Here is a 17927-nt window from a genome sequence, read left to right on the forward strand (position 1 = left end):
TTTATGACATTTTGAGGTCAAAAAATTTTTGACTTTTTTTGGTCGATTTTGACGCCTTACTATACTATGACATTTTTTATGACATTTTGAGGTCAAAAAAATTTTTGACTTTTTTTGGCCGATTTTGACGCCTTACTATACTATGACGTTTTTTATGACATTTTGAGGTCAAAATTTTTTTTGACTTTTTTTGTCCGAAAAATACACCTTACTATACTATGACTTTTTTATGACATTTTGAGGTCAAAAATTTTTTTGACTTTTTTTGCCGAAAAAAACGCCTTACTATATTATGACGTTTTTTATGACATTTTGAGGTCAAAAAAATGTTTGACTTTTTTTGGCCGATTTTGACGCCTTAGTATACTATGACGTTTTTTATGACATTTTGAGGTCAAAAAATTTTTTGACTTTTTTTGGTCGATTTTGACGCCTTACTATACTATGACGTTTTTTATGACATTTTGAGGTCAAAAAAAATTTTGACTTTTTTTGTCCAATTTTGACGCCTTACTATACTATGACGTTTTTTGTGACATTTTGAGGTCAAAAATTTTTTTGACTTTTTTTGGCCGAAAAAAACGCCTTACTATACTATGACGTTTTTTATGACATTTTGAGGTCAAAAATTTTTTTGACTTTTTTTGGCCGAAAAAAACGCCTTACTATACTATGACGTTTTTTATGACATTTTGTCAAGTCAAAAAGTCAACAATTTTTCTGACCTCAAAATGTCATAAAAAACGTCATAGTATAGTAAGGCGTCAAAATCGACCAAAAAAAGTCAAAACATTTTTTACCTCAAAATGTCATAAAAAACGTCATAGTACAGTAAGGCGTCAAAATTGGCCAAAAAAAAAAAAAAAAAAAAATTTGACTTTTTTTGGCCGATTTTGACGCCTTACTATACTATGACCATTTTTATGACATTTTGAAGCCCAAGAAAATTTTTACTTTTTTTGGCCGATTTTGACACCTTACTATTCTATGACCATTTTTATGACATCGGACATTGGTTTTACACCAGTATCAATTATGGCCAAAAGAGCGGATGATCAGTGCAATTCCACATCAAAAGTCACACAAGACTAGAGTAATATGAGGCTTAAAACCCATTTTATTATGACAAATGTACAAGATCAGATTCATAAGAAATAACAGTAAAGTTAACAAAAAGGCAAGGAGCAGACAAAACACCAACGACCAGTCTACTAGGGTCTATACACAGTGGACAGGGTGTCTTTCTTCCCAGATTCATCATGAGGTAAATAGGAAACTCTGTTAACACTTCAGTCATTGGCACCGACTTCCTCTCTTAACCCCATCGCAGCCTATATTTCACTCCTCTCTCCGTTACTGTGCAGGTCTTGCTACTGGTTATTTCATAACCGTGAGATACATATGAATACATTCTCCTTATCTCTGTGGAGAGTATATAACAGGGTCACTTATAGCATACAGACATCCACATTCCTTTACTCTGACTCAACCCACCAGAACACACACTTCTACTACATTTGTAGAATTGGGTTTCTATATTCTGTCCAACTAATCTAAATGCTAAATATTGTGTATAGAAGCCTATGTTGTGTGCACTGCAAGCAGCACATATAGGTTTTGTCTTGGAATTCATATTTTGGCCACAGCCAGTATCAAAACAGTATGATAAATAGAGTGGTTTATCCTCTGTGACGACCATGCTGAGACTAATTTACAAAATATTTTACATTTGCTCTCTTTAATCAGATTCAGCTGTCCTAGATTATTTTCTACGATAAGTTCCCGTCTCCCCGAGCCTCTGTAACATGCCTTTAGTAGGTCAGCGCATGCTTACCTATGCAGTTTCACTGCAAATGACCATCTACTTCACAAGTCCTTCAGCACTAATGCAACAGGTCAGGAGATAACAGACATCCTTAAAACATGCCAAAGTTTTCTGGTTTTGTTACAAAAAATGTTGTGCCAATATTAGTTCCCTACAAAAGAAAACTATTAGAAACTCATGCAATCCCAAAGAATTGCCCAATATATTTTTCCATGATTAAAAAAATGCCTCTAAATATATTACAGCAAAAACTACAGATATACACACAGACTGGTTCCAGCAGAGGTCAGTGAAGTCATTGGTTTGTTTTTCTTTTTCCGTCCATTTCCCTCCATTCAAAAACTGCATCCTGACGCTTCAAAACTAATTATTCCATAAAGATGTATATTTTTCACAATCTTGACCTGGGTTTGAGGTCTTAAAGGTTGGCAGTTTACTGCAACCTGACCCAAACGTCAACCCAAGATTATGAAAATAGAGGATTTTAATAAAAACACAGATTTTGTATGTAGGAAGATCCAGCAGAGTAGAATAAAAATAAAAATAAAAATAAAAGAGGGTTGTTTTGGAACTGAGTGTTATTTTAGTTAATAAAAGCCAGGGGTCTGCAGGTTTTTGAACCTTCAGTGAAGGACAATGCACAAAGAAAGTAAGACACTTTACATTTCAGACAGAGACAACAACAAATAAATGTTAAGACATACAAAAAATACATCATTATTTAAAAAAAAAAACAAAAACACAAAAGTTAACATAAATGTTATAGGAAGAAGCTAGACTAGATCTTGAGATTAGAAGGGACAAGAGAGTTTTACTTCTGATTTTGTTTCCCCAAACAAACTGGGAGCTCACCAAAGATACTGATGGCAGCGCACATAGTTAAAATAATTATACATGTATACAATATACAAAAACTACTCTATCATTCAACAAAAAAGTTCATGGGGAGGGCTGAGAAATGAAGGCTGGTCGGCTGGTTGGTCACATATATACATTCACACCTTCATCTGATGCAAGGGGTTGAATATATATGCATAACACTTTAATATCCAGGGCAGAAAACTAGGAATAATGTGTTTGTTTTCCATCTACAATAACCAGCACACACACAAATATCTGACCAGCAATATAGCAGCCGGGGTGTGTGAAGGGTTAGCTTATCAAACGTGATCCAAGTGGACCTGATCATTCCGTCTTCTCCCCAAAACAGATTAATAAATAGTCTCATCTAAATCTTTCGCAAATTAAAGGAAAACAAGCAAGAAGGGTTAAAACAAAAGTTTGACATTTTGGGAATTTGCTTCCTGGAGAAGAGTAAGATGAGTAGATACGGCTCTCATATCTGCCTGTTAAAATTGTATATAGTAAAATACTTCAGCTTTGTTGGACTCTGCAAAACAATTAACCTCAAATACGCTTCAATCAACATAAACAAAAGGAGGTCGGTTGGTTTATGTTAAAGACAGCTGACTGGAAATTACTTTAAATGTGGCACTCACTGATTTATTTTGGGTGTTACTAGCTTACTAGTTATAGAATTAAAAAAAAAAAGAATAGTGATTCAACAAAAACACATTATGATCATGTCATGTGACCAATGTACCTATTTCTGCTCTCTTGCATCTAATCAAAACTAAAAATCAGTCTAGATAGCTAACATGAAGCTGGTTAGCTTAGCTAACAGGCTAGAAGCCAGTTTGCTAAGCGAAGCTAACCAGCTGCTAGCTGTAGCTTCATGTTTAAGACCCAGACATGAAAGTGGTATCAGTCTTCTCATCTTTCACTGCCAGAAAGCCAGTAAGTGTATTTATCAAAAATGTCAAACCTTTGAGGGATAAAATGTAAAACTAAGATTCGTTTTTGATGCCCAGAACACTTGATGTCAATCATGGAATGCCTTGCTTTACTCCCAAAAATAACGTAAAGTCCCGGTCATTTAGCATTCAAATAAACAAATCTTCAACTATTTTCTACATAATAAACAACGTCAGTGCCAATTTTCCCTACATGTATGTGGGTAACAGAGCACAATTTGTAGAAATCTTGGACGTGACAGTATAAAAAAAAAAAAAGAAGAAAAGAAAACAGGACGATGTAACAAGAGAAATGATGAGTGACATGTTTTTAGAAGGAGGTGGTTTGGCAGTGGAGCTGGATGATGTGGGTGGTTTGCAGGTAAACTGATTATTACCAAACAAATGAGACTTGATAACTTGGTGCCCTTATTCGTTATTGTACAATCCCACAGGGACAGCATTAGACTGGTGAAAGAGATCCAGTTCTTACTGTAGCGGAGATTGTTGAGAATCAAGCTCCAGATGACACAAGTAAAAAGGACAATAAGGAAGTGTTGGTGGGGGAGGGAATAATAAAGTTAAGCAATATAAAAATACAATACCACAAAAAATGAAACAGTACACCATTTTTGTTTTTACAATTGTTCGTTATTGCAGACGTAGTCCACTAGGTCTGTGACTCCTAACAGGTCGTCTTCATCATCGTCCTGCGCTGCCATCTCCTGGCCAACCAGGCCGTTTGGTGGGATGGCGGCGGCTGGTGTGGCGCTGATGTTTTTGGGCGGTTCCAGATGCGGGATGAGGCCTGGAGCAGCAGCAGCAGGCCGGCTGATGAAGCCCTCGAGGCTTTTTATCGGGCTCTGTCCATTGGTGGGCGGTAGCTCCACCAGATTGCAGTCCAACGGATTTGTTCCCTTTGACTCCTCCTCTGCCTTCTTCTCCTTTGGTTTCTCCTCCTCTTCCTCGTCGTCATCGTCCGAGTCGATGCGGTTCACCCGTTTACGGATGGGACGATCCTCCTCCGACGAGTCGTCTGACGAGTCGTCCGAGTCATCGTCTTCAGATGCTCTCCTGCGTTTTAGTGCAAGACGTCTGCGCCGCTGCCGCGAGTCTTCCTCTGAGGAGTCGGCTCTCCTCTTCACCCTCCGATCCCTCGACTCCTCCTCAGAGTCTCTGGAGAAACTCGCTGGTGAAAGAAAACAGGGAACACCTTTAGCTGCCTGCAGCTCTGTCATTATCACCTTGATATACTAAACATTATTTTCAATCAGCTTTGTGTGATATATAGTAGTTTAATGGGTAACTATGTCTGCACATAGGGTTTATTTTATGACCAAAACAGGCAATACACATCAGACAGAACTGGTATTGCTACTAAAGCCATAAAATGTCATATAAACATTTTTATTTGGAGTTTAAGAGGCTGTGGGTAGTGTGATAACTTTCTCCATCACAGCTTGGTTTGGCAGCCGAACTACTGTTGAAGACAAAACGATTCAGACTGCATTTAAAATTACAAACCACCAACCACCACTTGTTATGGACATTATTCTGAGAGATCTGAAAGAAGTACATTCCCTGAGACTCTTCTATTCTTCAAGGTACATGTTGTTATTAAACTGTTTTTTATTTGTGTTTATGTGACTCTGCCAATAACTCAGTTCAAAGGTTTCATATCAGGAGGAGCTGAATGTCTCTGTCCATGGTGCTGGAAAGGTTCATAAATGATTTTCATAATTTTAATAAGCAAGCAGCTATATCATTTCATCTGTAAGTGTTGTTTGTGTTTATGAGAAGGCAAGATTAAAAGGCAAGGATAGTGGTAAAATAAAAAGGCATTATTATTATTATTAATAGCATATGCGGTATCAAAACTAAAGGTCAAGATTGTTCTAAATGTGTTGTTCTAAATGTGTACTGCATGTTTCTGACTGACCGTCACTATCCGAGCTGTCCGAGCGGCGCCTGGGTTTCATCTTCGCCCGGTTGGTTTCTGCCTGAGAGCCTTCAGACTCCGACGTCTCGCAGTAGTTCACCTGCTTCTTCTGACTCCGCCGAGACCGCCGTCGACTCATGTCAAGATCACTGTCGCTGAACTCGCTGGAGCCTTCAGTCACTGTACACACACACAACAACAATAATAATCATGGGTTACAAACGTAAGCTGGCCAAAGGGGCATAAACAACTTCAATGAGGTGCACATCACATTCCCAGCATACAGCACTATCAAGAGTTGGCATTAACCCATACAGTGAAACAAGCCCTTTATGAAAGTCATAGACTGTTTAGAGTAGCTTCATTAAAATTCTTTCACTGGAGGTAGTTGAAATCTGTACACCAGAGTTTATTAAGGCTAAAATCTGCTCCCAGACTGCAGAGCTCAATTAACCTGCACCTGTTTTGCCAGATTAGTGCAACGTAACACTGACATGCCTAAAAAAACAGTGTGATTTGTTAGGAGGGAGATGGAAATCCAAACCAAGGGCTGCTTCATGGTCTCAGAATGGGTTCTTAAGACGTGCTGTCGGACCACGTCAGAAATCAAATGTGCTTCAGACGTCCACGCTGGAAGGCGCACATTTTTCCGGCACACATTCACAGAGCTGCACTCAGTTCTCCACATGAGAAGCGACAGAAACAGTTGTGTAACAAAAAAAAAAAGAAAGAGCTGGGAGAAGTAAAATGTCTGGCTCCTCTCACATCTCTGGCTGAGACGCTGGCAGCTGACCAACCACGGTGTGAAGTGGGTGTGAATGCTGGATCGTCAGTTTTGGAAATTTACAGAAACCATGAGACACAGACCTCCTATTCCGACACCGGAAAAGGTTTTGGGGAAGGAGGGTTTCTGACGCTATAAAGCTATGCAGCAAGCAGCCTGGACGGAGTATAAATCCTGCCTAACTTATTAACAGCTAGAGTCACATTCATATGTTTAAAGGAATGTGACAATAGCAGTAGGAGTATGTTTCCAGCATTGGTCTATATTACAGCGTGGGAAGTTTGCTTGAAAACGTTAATCTTGGACAACAGAAGTTTGACACAACAAAAACAAAATATGATCATATCATGAGACCAATGTACCTATTTCATCTTCATCATCGTCCTCATCCGTCTCGTCCTCTTCATCATCTGAATACCCTCTTGGTCTCCGCCGCTTTCGGGAGCTTCGTCGTCGTGTCGGTGGCTTCCTGCTGCGCGAAGAAGTATGGTGCTTCCCGCTGCTGTTGCTGCCGAAGTCGCTGTCGTTGGAGCCCGCCTCTGTTTCACCCTCTGACTCATTGTCTGACACTACAAACTCTTCTTCTGAGCTGCATCCAGCCATGGAAGAACAAACAAATACGGAAATGTAACAACATCTCTGAGAGTCAAACTCTGTCAGCGCAGTCGCGTCTCTTCTTACCTCTCGCTGAGGCGAAACTCCTCCTCGCTCTCCTCCTCATCCACGGTGCTGTCGCTGTCCAGGTCATTGAGTCGCCGGCGTTTTTTCTTGCGCTGACCAGAGGTGGTTCGTGGCGGGCGACCGTTCTCCTTACCCTCCTCCGCCTGAAGGATGGTGGACATATCCTTTCCTCTGTGGCCTGTGATGTTGGCCATGTCTTTACCCCGACCAGCTCCTGTAGATAAAATTAACACCCATCATCAAAACCTTAAATAAATTACTTCTCAAATCTCCAAGGAACAGTTTGACATTTGGGACATCTTGACAGTTTGACATCTTTTTTGGTTATGTAAAAAAACTGATGAGTTGCAGTTCTTCAGTGGTTATGTGCCAAACAATTTCTTGTAATTTTTTAAATTTGGTTTTTGCATGGATTAAACAAACAAGCTATAACACGTTAATTAGCGAGGTGCTGGTAAGTAAATTTTGGTATCAAACTTCTCATCTAAATCTCCACAAAAAAAGCATGTTTCCTAAAATGTAGAATTTAAAAAAAAAATCATTTTCAACAGTAAGAAGTCCTGTTCTTACCTCCGCCCTCTGCTTCTTTGATGTCTTCCTCAATTGCCTCCTCGATCGCCTCATCAAATTCATCAAATCTGTAAAATGAACATCAGCACAGACAAGAATCACATTTCATGAGTGATCAGCTTTTTTTGCTGCAGAGAGAATTTTAAAAGCCTGCTGTCAAAACCCTGAACATAAGCAACTCTACCGTCAGTAACTGGAACAGCTGAATCGCTCTGAGTGAAAAGAAAACATAGCACTGGGTACTAACAATATTCACTGGGCTTCATTAGGCTATTTCTCTAATAGTAAACAGGATACAGACACGTGCAGGAGGAAGGGATGTGTCGGTGTTATGGATCACATAGTTTCCTGTTAACTGACAACTTTCTCCTGAATGCCTCAATGGTTGTTCGGCAGATGGTTTGATAAAAAAAAGTGTTTCTGCTGTGTTGATATTATTGTATTATTATATGCTATTTCATGGTACTGTTTTCAATTTCTATTACATATAGAAAACGCAATAAATGAAAAATGTCTCTTGAGCACAAACCTGTAGCTGATGGTTTTCTTCGCCCTTGTTGACCTTCGACCCCAGCTCTTACTGCGCTTTGCCTCTTTCTTCTCTTTGATTATGATCTCTGGCTTTTCCTCCTCTACCTCCACCTGCTTGGGGTGAGAGTTGGGTCATTTATGGTGCAAACATCGGGCAGTGAATATTTTTCTTGTGTCCGTTCATCACTGTACAACCACACTTTGTACTTACTGAGGGCGCGATGATGTTTTCAACACTGATCCCAACATAAATTAGACGCTCCTTCCTGGAAGAGATAATACATATGAAGAGGACTGAGTGCTCCATTTCAACATTAATAAAATGTGCAAGTATAACACGTTCTAACCTGTACCAGTATATATTTTATTTAGTATTTGTTCTAAATAAAGCGGAACATTATTTTCTTGTTGCTGCTGAGTGTCACTGATGCCCCTTTTTTGATCAAGCGATAAATGTCTCACCTTCTCTCGGCCCGTTCCTTCTTTTTCAAAGCGGCGTCGAGGTTTTGGAGTTGCTCTTCTAGTTTGTCACAGAGCTGCTTCTACAGAGGGGAATAAAACATTTAAACATTAGAGCTATGTTCATATTTCATTTACTTTTTCATATCTTTTAACTTTTTGGTACTCAGACTGGTACGCACGTGTTGACAGGGTGGACAGAACCATTCTCCATCGGGGATGATCATGAGGGGAGGCCTCAGGCAGGCTGTGTGGTAGCCGCTGTCACACGAATCACACAGTAAGATCTACGAGGCAGATGTGGACAGATGTTAACAGCAAAACTTATGTAGTTCGTCGTGTGCCAGAAAGTTATTGTTAACACACCTAAATTTGAAAAATCAAAGTTCCATTTTAAAATCTTTCAGCACTGTCTGAGAAGTTCCTTTTTCCAACAGTCGTTTATCTTCATGTCCATCTAAACCATGGAAGTGAGTCACATAATGTTGTTTATGAAGAAAATTAAATAGACTTTTACTTCTGGAATCAACCAAAATAGTTCCTCCCACTCTGCAACTCTATGAACCTGCATTTCCAAATATGTTAAACTTAGTGTAAAACAAAAAGCTTTTGATTCCAAGTGTTGAGCTTCATGCGGGATTTGCCTTTTCCTACTAAGAAACACTGCAAGACTGAGACACTTCCTTCAGACTAAAGATTTAGAAAGACTCATCCACGCTTTTATCACATCACGTCTCGCAAATCTTCTCACTTTCAGCTGGTTGAAAACTCTGCAGGGAGGCTTTTAACAAAAACTAAACACTGTTCACAGCATTTTAGCTTCTCTCAGTCGGCTCCATGTCACTTTTAGACTTTAAAATTTTACTTAAATGCTTTGTAGTGTCCTCTGATCAATGATGAGCCTCAGATCTTCGGGGACTAGCAGCTGTTCCAAGGTTAGGAATGAATCTGTAGGTGAGTGTGCTTTTTGCTGTTGTTGCTCCTCAGCTCTGTAAAAAGCCTCCCACACATGACTGTGAAATACAGACCTTGTGAGATCCTGAGGGTACCCACCAGCTCGGGGTGATTTGGAAGACCACAGTGTTTGCAGGGGTCGTCGTTTGGAGGTAGGTCGTCGTCTGAGGATGTCGAGGAGTCCGAGCTTCGCCTTTCTCGGTTGCGGTTCCGCCTCTTTCTGCTCCGCTCAACCTTGTAGTCTTCGTCGCTGTCATCCTCCTCCTCCTCGCTCTCCTCCTCGTCGCTGGACTCCTCGTCGCTGTTTTCATCTTCGTCTTCAGAGCCTTTCTTTTTACGGCGCGTTCGAGTGTTGGACCACCGAATCTTCCGTCTCTTTCTCCCCTTGAAGACAAGCACAGCATGTTGACTTCCAGCAGAACAGAATCAGCATGTTATTTATTTTTTTGTTTACCTCTGGTTTCAGTTCATTTCAATATCCAAGACAACTCACAGAGACAAGAAACTTGCTCACCATAGCTAATGCATCAGATGCAAGTACTGAGCAGTCTTACCTTGGCTTTGGGCTGACCCTCCTGATCTGCCTTTTTCTCTCTTGGTTTCTTCTGAACAGCCTTCACCACCTCCTCCTCCTCGTCCTCCACCTCCCCGTCTTTTTCTTTCTCTGCCTTGTTGTCCTCGTGTTTCTCAGCCGGTGGAGCAGCCTGCGATTTCTCCATCTTCCTGTCTTGGATCTCTACCGCCTTTGGTGTCGGTCTGGAGATCCTTGGGGATCTTCGAAGAGATCTCCCTGTGTTCGTATCGGACTCCGAATCCCCTTGTCTCTCCTCTCTCTGAAGTTCAGCTTTCCTTCTGTGGGCTGGGGGCTTCATTTTCCGACGAACACCCTCCGCCTGAACATTCGTTGGCGCTTCACCGCCGTTTGCCACCTCCTTTTTTGTCGCAGACTCTTGTTTTTCGCTTTTACTTTCCTCATCAGCGGGTTTATCAGTGGACTCTTCCTTGTTAGTGTGGCCTGGTTTCTCAGTTTCAGCTGAGGATTCGACACCAGCTTCTTTGCTGACATTTTGGTGATCTGATTCCTCCATTTTGGTCGAGGTTTCACTCTCTTTATGAGCTTGTTTCTCCTCCTTTGCTTCTTCGGTTTGTGAGACTTTATCTATTGTAGAATCCTCTTTACTTTCTTTGTCTGGACAAGGGTGTTTCTCACTGTCATTTGTAAGTTTGTCACTGTCTGTGTCTTTTTCACTTCCCTCGTCAGCATCCTTTTTACTTTCAGATGATGGATGTTCTGTCTCTAATGCTTCAGGTTTGTCAGACACCTTTTCCTCCTCTTTGCTGGGTTTTTCATCTGTTTCTTCAGATACGTTCGTCTTCTCAGTTGGACTGGAAGGTTTATCTTTCCCTTCAGATGCTTCCTCTGTCGTCTTATGTACAACAGAGTTCATCTCGGTTTTGTCATCCTCTTCTGGCTTTGTCAGATCCTGTTTAACGGCCACTGCCTCCACTACCTCCATAGGCCCTGACGCAGAGTCGCTTATCTCGGTAACATCACGTATTGTATTGTCTTCACAGTTGACAGTTTTCTTTATATCCTCAGGCTTTTCCATCTTTTCAGGCTTCTCTATGTTCTCAGGCTTTTCCGTCTTTTCAGGTTTTTCTGAGGCTGCACTGTCTTTCTCTGAAGTCATCTCTGTGTCTACGCTATCGTCCGTCTCGGTAGGTTTACACGTTTCTGATTTCTCTACCTTTTTAATAACAGACGACGCCACGCTCTCTTTAATGTTGGATGTTTCCTCTGATTTCTCACAGGCAGATGGTTTGTCTGTTTTTTTGATGACAGTAGAACTTTGGGCGCCTTCTTGGGTCTCTGTATCATCTTTTACTGTTTCTGTCTTTTTAATGACAGATGGCGATGCAGTGTCTTCAGAGTCATCAGGAGGATCTTTGCCAGCAGACTGTGTCTCTGTTGTTTTAATGACTGCCGACTCCTCTTTCAGAGCTGAGTCACTTGATTTTTCTACATTAGTCTCAGATGTTGCCGTTTCTTTAGCGTCTTCACCTCTAGCCTCTGTTTGCTTCGTGTCCGACACATCTTCTGTCCCCTCTGACGTCTTAGTTTTTTCAGTCTGACTTGACTCTGGCGTATCCACATCTGCACAGGCTGATTTTCCCTCTGAACTTTTTGATTCAGCTTCTTTGGATGTGACTTCATGGTTTAAATTTAGGCTCTCTGAGTCATCGGCTGTGAGTGTTTTATCAGTTTCTTTTAATGCGGCCTTCTCGTCCGTAGAACAAGACTCTTCTGTGTCGACTGGTTTCTCTTTTATTTGTTCAGACTTTTCATGATTAGAAGAAGCCTCGAGTGCATTATTTCCGTCTTTAGGTGAAGGCGGAGACTCTGCTTTTGGTTGTGGGGGAGACTCGTGTGCTTCTTTCTCTTCTGTTGCTGCAGTAACTCCCTTTTCTACCTGCACGGCTAGATTTTTCTCTTCCGAGTCTTCTTGGTGCGACGTGACCGCCTCTGTGATTTTCTTTGCGCCACAAGTTTCATCTTTATCTTTCGAATCCCCTTTGTCTTCCGATGGCGAGTCACTTTCTCTCGCTCCTACAGATTTACCTGTGACTGGTTCGGTCGTCTGCTCTTTGTCGACGGCGGCGTCTTTCAGCGGCTCGCTCAAATGACTCTGTAGACCTTTCTCTGGCGAAGGCTGAATTTCACCATTAACATGATCGTTTACACTCTCTGGTTTCTTTGTCTGCTCAGGAGCCGCGTCAGCTTTAGGAGCATCCTTGCCCTGAGAAACAGATGGATTCTGCACTATAATACCACTGTTTTTTTCAAAGTCTTCGCTAAACTTCATCCCTCGTTTTTTCAAAGGGATTTTGGCCTGCTGGTCATTCTTCAGAGCCTGTTGAATCTCCTCGGCACTGTTCCTCTTGGCCTCCTCTCCCTTTTCTACCTTTAGTGATATAGATGGTGTTTCAGGGGCGGGTTCACTCGTTGCTGTGCTTGTATTAGTGTCTGACACCTCCATTGGCTCTTCTTTGATGGCCTGGGCTTTTGTACTCGTGTTTTCTGAATGGAGTTCTGCTTCAGGTTTGCCTTCGATGATGCCATTCAGGGATGATTTGGCCTCAGAAGCTTCTGGTTTCAAGTTTTCCTTCTGTGTTACTTTCTCATTGTTCTCCGTCTTTGGTGAGACCGGGCAGGCAGCCTTGCTGGAGTCCTTGTTGTCTTCATCTAAATATGAAAAATAAAAGATCAAATGACTGGTCATAAATAAAAGAGAAAACCAAAGGCGGATGTTTAGGAATCTCACGATACAGATTTGATTCTTAGCATCATAATTTTCATTTGTTGTCAATATTCTATGAAATATTAATTCTTTTATTGATTTTAAAGGCACTTCATTTTACTGTGAAGCAAAAATGGCACTTTAAACTCAGATTCAGGTCATAACATCAAGATCTGATGCATAAAGTCTTAGTGACAGATGAACAGGATCAAAAGCAAAACCAAAGGATCCCGCACAGTCTATTATTTGATCTCACTTTATTAACATGATACTGTTTTTTTCAAGGTGTTAAAACTGCAATTATCATTACTGCTAAACTGTAAAAAAAAAAAAACAATTAAAAAAGTGACATTAATAATAATCTGTAAACAAATAAAATAAAAAAGTCCAGCCTTTACCTTCTGTTTTTTCATCGTCCTCGTCACTCTCAGGTTTGGTTTCCCGTTTTTGTTCGTCCTTTTTAAACAGCTCGGGATCGATCTGCGTCTTCAGCAGAGCCACAACCTCAGCCAAGTCGTTTCTATCTCTACAGGGAAAAAAGTGTGGATGAATACGACTGCTCCATTTTCAGAGTAAATAACACAGTGTACCTGCTTTTCACAGAGACCATTACCATTTAAATTTCATTTCACAGCGCCTGCAGCATGTTTTTTTCCCCATTAAAATAACTTTTGTCCGTTTACCTGACGATGCACTTCCACGATGACCCGTCTAAGTCGTCCTGCTCCTCCACATAAACACGCACATTGTTGTCTTGGTCCAGCTGAAACCAGTACATCTGGCCGTCTTTGTCCCGGCCAATCGGCTGCAGCCGCATTTTATCCGGGTCCTCCTCATTGATGGCAGTTTTGAACTTGACATTTTCGTCAAACTGACACTCACACAAATGCTGGAGGGAAAAAAAAGAAAGGCACAGAGTGATTCATGATACCACAACAGTTATCACAAGATGCACTGTATGTGATTATCCTTATTAAGACTGGACAAAAACTACAGACTATTGCTGAACGCAGGATTCACAGTCACTTATGTTTCAGTCATGTTTTGGATTTCTTTTGGTCCTATCGCCCAGTCCTAGGTGCAACATACAGGGGACACTGCTTCTTTTTCTGTAGCCTGACGATCCAACATTCACACCCTCTTCTCATAATAACCCGTCGGCTGTGTGGATGTGAAAAAGTAAGCGCAACGTCGCATTTTTTTCCCAGGTTTTTTTTTTAAAAACACCATCATGTCCCCCTGCTCTCTTTGACAACCAGCTTTTTACTCCACCTTCCACAGACACTCAGTTATTTACTCAGTAGTGAGCAGTAGATTGAGATTTTGGATGCTTACTAATCATCGTGACTTTGTGTCATCATTCGCAGGTCTAGTGTCGCACAATTATAACTGACTCATTGACAAAACGCAGCACAAAGCAGCGTGGAACTGTTTACAGAACGAAGAGTTTCTTGTTCTATTGTGTAAATTTTTGGTGGCACTATATGGTGGATAAATTTTATGTTGAGAATTGAGTCACTTGTATATAACATGGTGGACAGTAAATACCATAACTGGAATTACATTTTTTTTTTCCTACAATGACAGGTCAAAATGTCGGCTGTGAAAAAGCTTTATCGCTTTATCTAAATTCTCTCTTTTCTTTTTTTAAACTTTATTCTTTAAAGTTGCAATAAATAAAATAAAAATAAACAATAGTGTGCGAGAAAACCAGACCGCCATTCTTAAAGCGGGCTTACTTTAAGTATCCCCGTCTTGCACTCCATCGTCATCTCCTTGTATCCTTTCTGTTCCAGTTCCCATGCCCATGTTGTGTTGAACTCTTGGCATGCCTGCAAGGAAAATGAGAAATTGAAATTTACAAATTCAATTTTACAAATGAACAACATTATTTCGAGCTAACCCAAGCACCTTACAGGCTTCACAGCTGAACAAGATACAGTCTCCACATGGTAAAAGAGAAATTATGATCAATTCTGTGTGTTTGTACGTCACAGTACCTGTAAGCAGGGTTTTAATTGACAGCCTGAGTGTCCGACGACGGCCTGAATGTGATTTCAGATATGTTCCCACTGGTCTATAAGCTGCACTGATCAATATTTTTCATATTAACAGCAGATCAAATGTAGTGCCTCTGTAGTTCCCTCTGTAGTTCCCCTCAGCTCTGTGGAGTGTTTTGGCCTCTTTTAGCTCCCTCTTTTGGCTTTGTCTGAATCCTAGTGTAATCGGTAGCAGTGGTTTGCATGTGTGCAATAATTATGAAAAAACTGCCGGTTAACCATTTACCTTGACTAGATACTTCTCCCATCTGTCTGCCGACACCGACTTGCCGATCTTCCTCAGCAACTTGACGTGAAGATCAACCAGCAGCTTGGGAACTGAGGAAAGATTTGACAGACACAGTCGCTGAATAGTTTAAAACCAATTTCAGACATAACTCTTGTGCTTCTGTCAGGCTTTGTTTGTGAGAGACACAGTAATTAACACTGTCAGATATCAGAATGAGTAGCTGTGACTGCTAATTAAATGCTTATGCCCTCAGTAGTTAATGTCTCATGTTTGTCCACGTTTTAAACTGGCAACTGAAGCACAAGCAGAATATAGAAAATATACACAACACACAGTAACACACACAGTTTTAATGATCCCTAGACCTGAAATACTCCTTTTTCTGTTGTTTAACGATTAATTGGTTTTGTGTACACACCAGAGCATCTACAAACATGCATGAAAGTAAAACATAGTACAACAGGCTCCTAACTAATCCTCTCAGATAATTTAACAATTTCACAGTTAACCAAAAGAAACCATGTTTGATGTTTAAAACACGTTAAAGGACGAGGCTGAAGGCTGAAGGTCTAGATCAAAAACCACTGCACCTAGAATTAACGTCTGGACCACATTAACCCAGAAAAGCTACAGACTGGTTCCAACACAGTTTCTGATTTGTGAAACTATTTGCCCCATATTTGCAGTTTTTTTTTTCTCCATCCAGACCACATCACACCAGGACTTGCTCAAAAACCACTATTTATACCCACAGGTCAAATCTGGACTAGATTACCAAGGAGAGAGTAAGGAGTGTTTCAGATTTGAGAAAGCTTTTATCTATTTGTAAATAACACAACTAACATACAAAACCCACTATATCTAGACCTGTCAAGTCTGCACCCCATAATCCCAGAGAAGCTTCAGACCGTTTACGACACAGTTACAGACCTGTGAAACCTGGTAAACCTCAGTAATCAGGTGAGTTCGTTTGAACGGAGCAGATGTCAGTGTGAGGTTAAAATTATTGGGCACTTGGCGCCTGCGCAAAGCAACGCAAATGAATACAAAATAGTCAAGTCAGACACAATAAGCAGCACAAACGGAAGTACACCGATTTTGACTTCATATATATCGACAAGAAGCTTAACCCGTGGCGTATACATGCCCGCTTAGACGTGGAAATCAAACGATTGCACATTAAAGGCTTAGTAAACACACAGTAACGCCATAAATGTGCATTATGTACAAACAGGATCGTTTTTTAGGTGCCAAAATACGTTTTATTTTGAAAGCATTGACCGGAAGCTCTCGTTGTTGCAGGTGTCCTGACAGAAGCAAAGCGAAGCACTACATTACAAAATATTATAACTGTAAATAAAGTGCACAATTCCGTGTCTGTCTCACACCACGACACCTTTACCGACAAACGATCGCAATCCACGATGCGTTGCATGGATTATCGCCACGTTTGCTGCCTCACAGACACTGTTATCGCCGCACGTTTGTGCCCTGTGTTGTGTTACGAGGAGCGTTACAGTGGCAGATAAAGGCAGCTTGGAAAAAATTAAGCCCAATTTAAAAGCTAAAAAGTGACAGAAAATCTCGACCAATTCGGCGCCTTCGCACTTGGATAGTCGTTAAATTGCACACAGGCACGTTTTCCACTTCGAAGGGCACCTCTGGCACGCAATTCACTCACATTTAAGTAAAGAAGAAGGTTAGAAAACCACACAATAACACACAACTAGCTAACATAGCTGCTAGCCTGCTAGCACGGTACCATTATCATTAAAGCGGCGGTGAAGTCTGAGGGGGGGCGTTCTGCCCTACCTGAGGATGTGTCCTGCAAATATCTTTCCAGCTGCGGAAAAGTAAGCTCCGGTAAGTCCAGCAACGCCCCGTACCGCTCGAGGAAGGAGCAAATCACGGCGTAATTCGGACACAAACCGGGGGAAGAACTCGCCGTTGCCGCCGAAGCAGCCATCTTTTCCACACCAGTGTCAAGCTAGCCGGAATCAATCCAACTGCTTCCGGTGTTAACAAAATAAAACGTCGGACGAAAGAAAAAATAATAATGAAAAAGCATATCAACTGCTTCACTTGAGAGTACTTTATCAAACTTCATTTGACTTTAATGCTCTAAAATGTAATACAAGACTGTTAAATTGACTGCTCAATAATTCTTCTTGATTCGTGTTATTGTAAATGAAAGTTCAGTAGAAGCTGAACTGTTCGATTTTTTTTTTATTGCAAACCAGAGTTAATTTCCAATCAATAAAAAGTAGTACTTTATGTAAGCAAATCCCATAATTACTTTTAACAATGTAAAATCAAAGACGTAAACGGACGATTTTTGTGTCTGTTATAAACTGATTGATAAAGTTATTTGCTTTAAATACAAAAGAGTTGCAGCACAAATGGAGTGTTGTACTGCTGCACAGTAGAAAACAGTGGTGAGTGATCTCGGTGTTTTTAGAGGACTGAAACAGTGACTCAGAAAATGTGCTTCAAACCCGAGTTAAATAATTAGTTTGGCCACTTGGGGGCAGCAGAACAAACTGTAAACACAACACTGACTGGTTATCACCTCTAAAGATGATGTGAAGAAACTTCTAACCAAACAGCAGCTTATTTACACATCCACAATAGAGTCAGGTTTGTGTCCCATATCCACTTTTTTTTAGCTCTGATTTTGGTCTCTACCAACTCCTGAGAGAAATAAATGTCTGTTTAGCTGCTAAATGGTCCACTGTGTTCACAGGCTGGCCTTTAACTGTGTCTGCCTCCTGTTTAGTGCTGAGCTGGTAGTTTTTTGTTTTTT

General features: G+C 40.8%; 1 protein-coding gene across 2 annotated transcripts; it reads right to left on the reverse strand.

The window, feature by feature from the left end:
• Positions 1 to 1105: 1105 nt before the first annotated feature.
• Positions 1106 to 17090, reverse strand: rsf1b.1 (remodeling and spacing factor 1b, tandem duplicate 1). Of its 2 annotated transcripts, none has more exons than XM_041051562.1 (16): positions 16937 to 17090; positions 15122 to 15213; positions 14575 to 14667; positions 13519 to 13724; positions 13234 to 13361; positions 10091 to 12780; positions 9636 to 9920; positions 8765 to 8869; positions 8586 to 8665; positions 8335 to 8389; positions 8122 to 8234; positions 7593 to 7660; positions 7023 to 7236; positions 6704 to 6930; positions 5558 to 5737; positions 1106 to 4807 (listed from the first exon to the last, which is right to left on the reverse strand). In XM_041051562.1, exons 1-16 carry the CDS (start codon positions 17088 to 17090, stop codon positions 4257 to 4259), a joined length of 5241 nt encoding a protein of 1746 aa, XP_040907496.1. In that variant the 3' UTR covers positions 1106 to 4256. The 2 variants fall into 2 exon arrangements, with proteins under 2 accessions (XP_040907496.1, XP_040907494.1); XM_041051560.1 differs by having other exon boundaries at positions 8122 to 8237.
• Between the last annotated feature and the right edge of the window lie 837 nt (positions 17091 to 17927).

The sequence above is a fragment of the Toxotes jaculatrix genome, chromosome 12 (genome assembly GCF_017976425.1).
Source record: "Toxotes jaculatrix isolate fToxJac2 chromosome 12, fToxJac2.pri, whole genome shotgun sequence".
Lineage (NCBI taxonomy): Eukaryota > Metazoa > Chordata > Actinopteri > Toxotidae > Toxotes > Toxotes jaculatrix.

What these genes read in the sequence shown, in the direction of transcription:
- rsf1b.1 (XM_041051560.1), bottom strand. Translation starts at nt 17,090, where the DNA reads ATGGCTGCTTCGGCGGCAACGGCGAGTTCTTCCCCCGGTTTGTGTCCG. An exon ending in AAGGAACGGGCCGAGAGAAG is followed by an intron (nt 8,390 to 8,585) that starts GTGAGACATTTA and finishes TATCTCTTCCAG; the next exon opens with GAAGGAGCGTCTAATTTATG. An exon ending in AAAACATCATCGCGCCCTCA is followed by an intron (nt 8,238 to 8,334) that starts GTAAGTACAAAG and finishes TCTCACCCCAAG; the next exon opens with CAGGTGGAGGTAGAGGAGGA.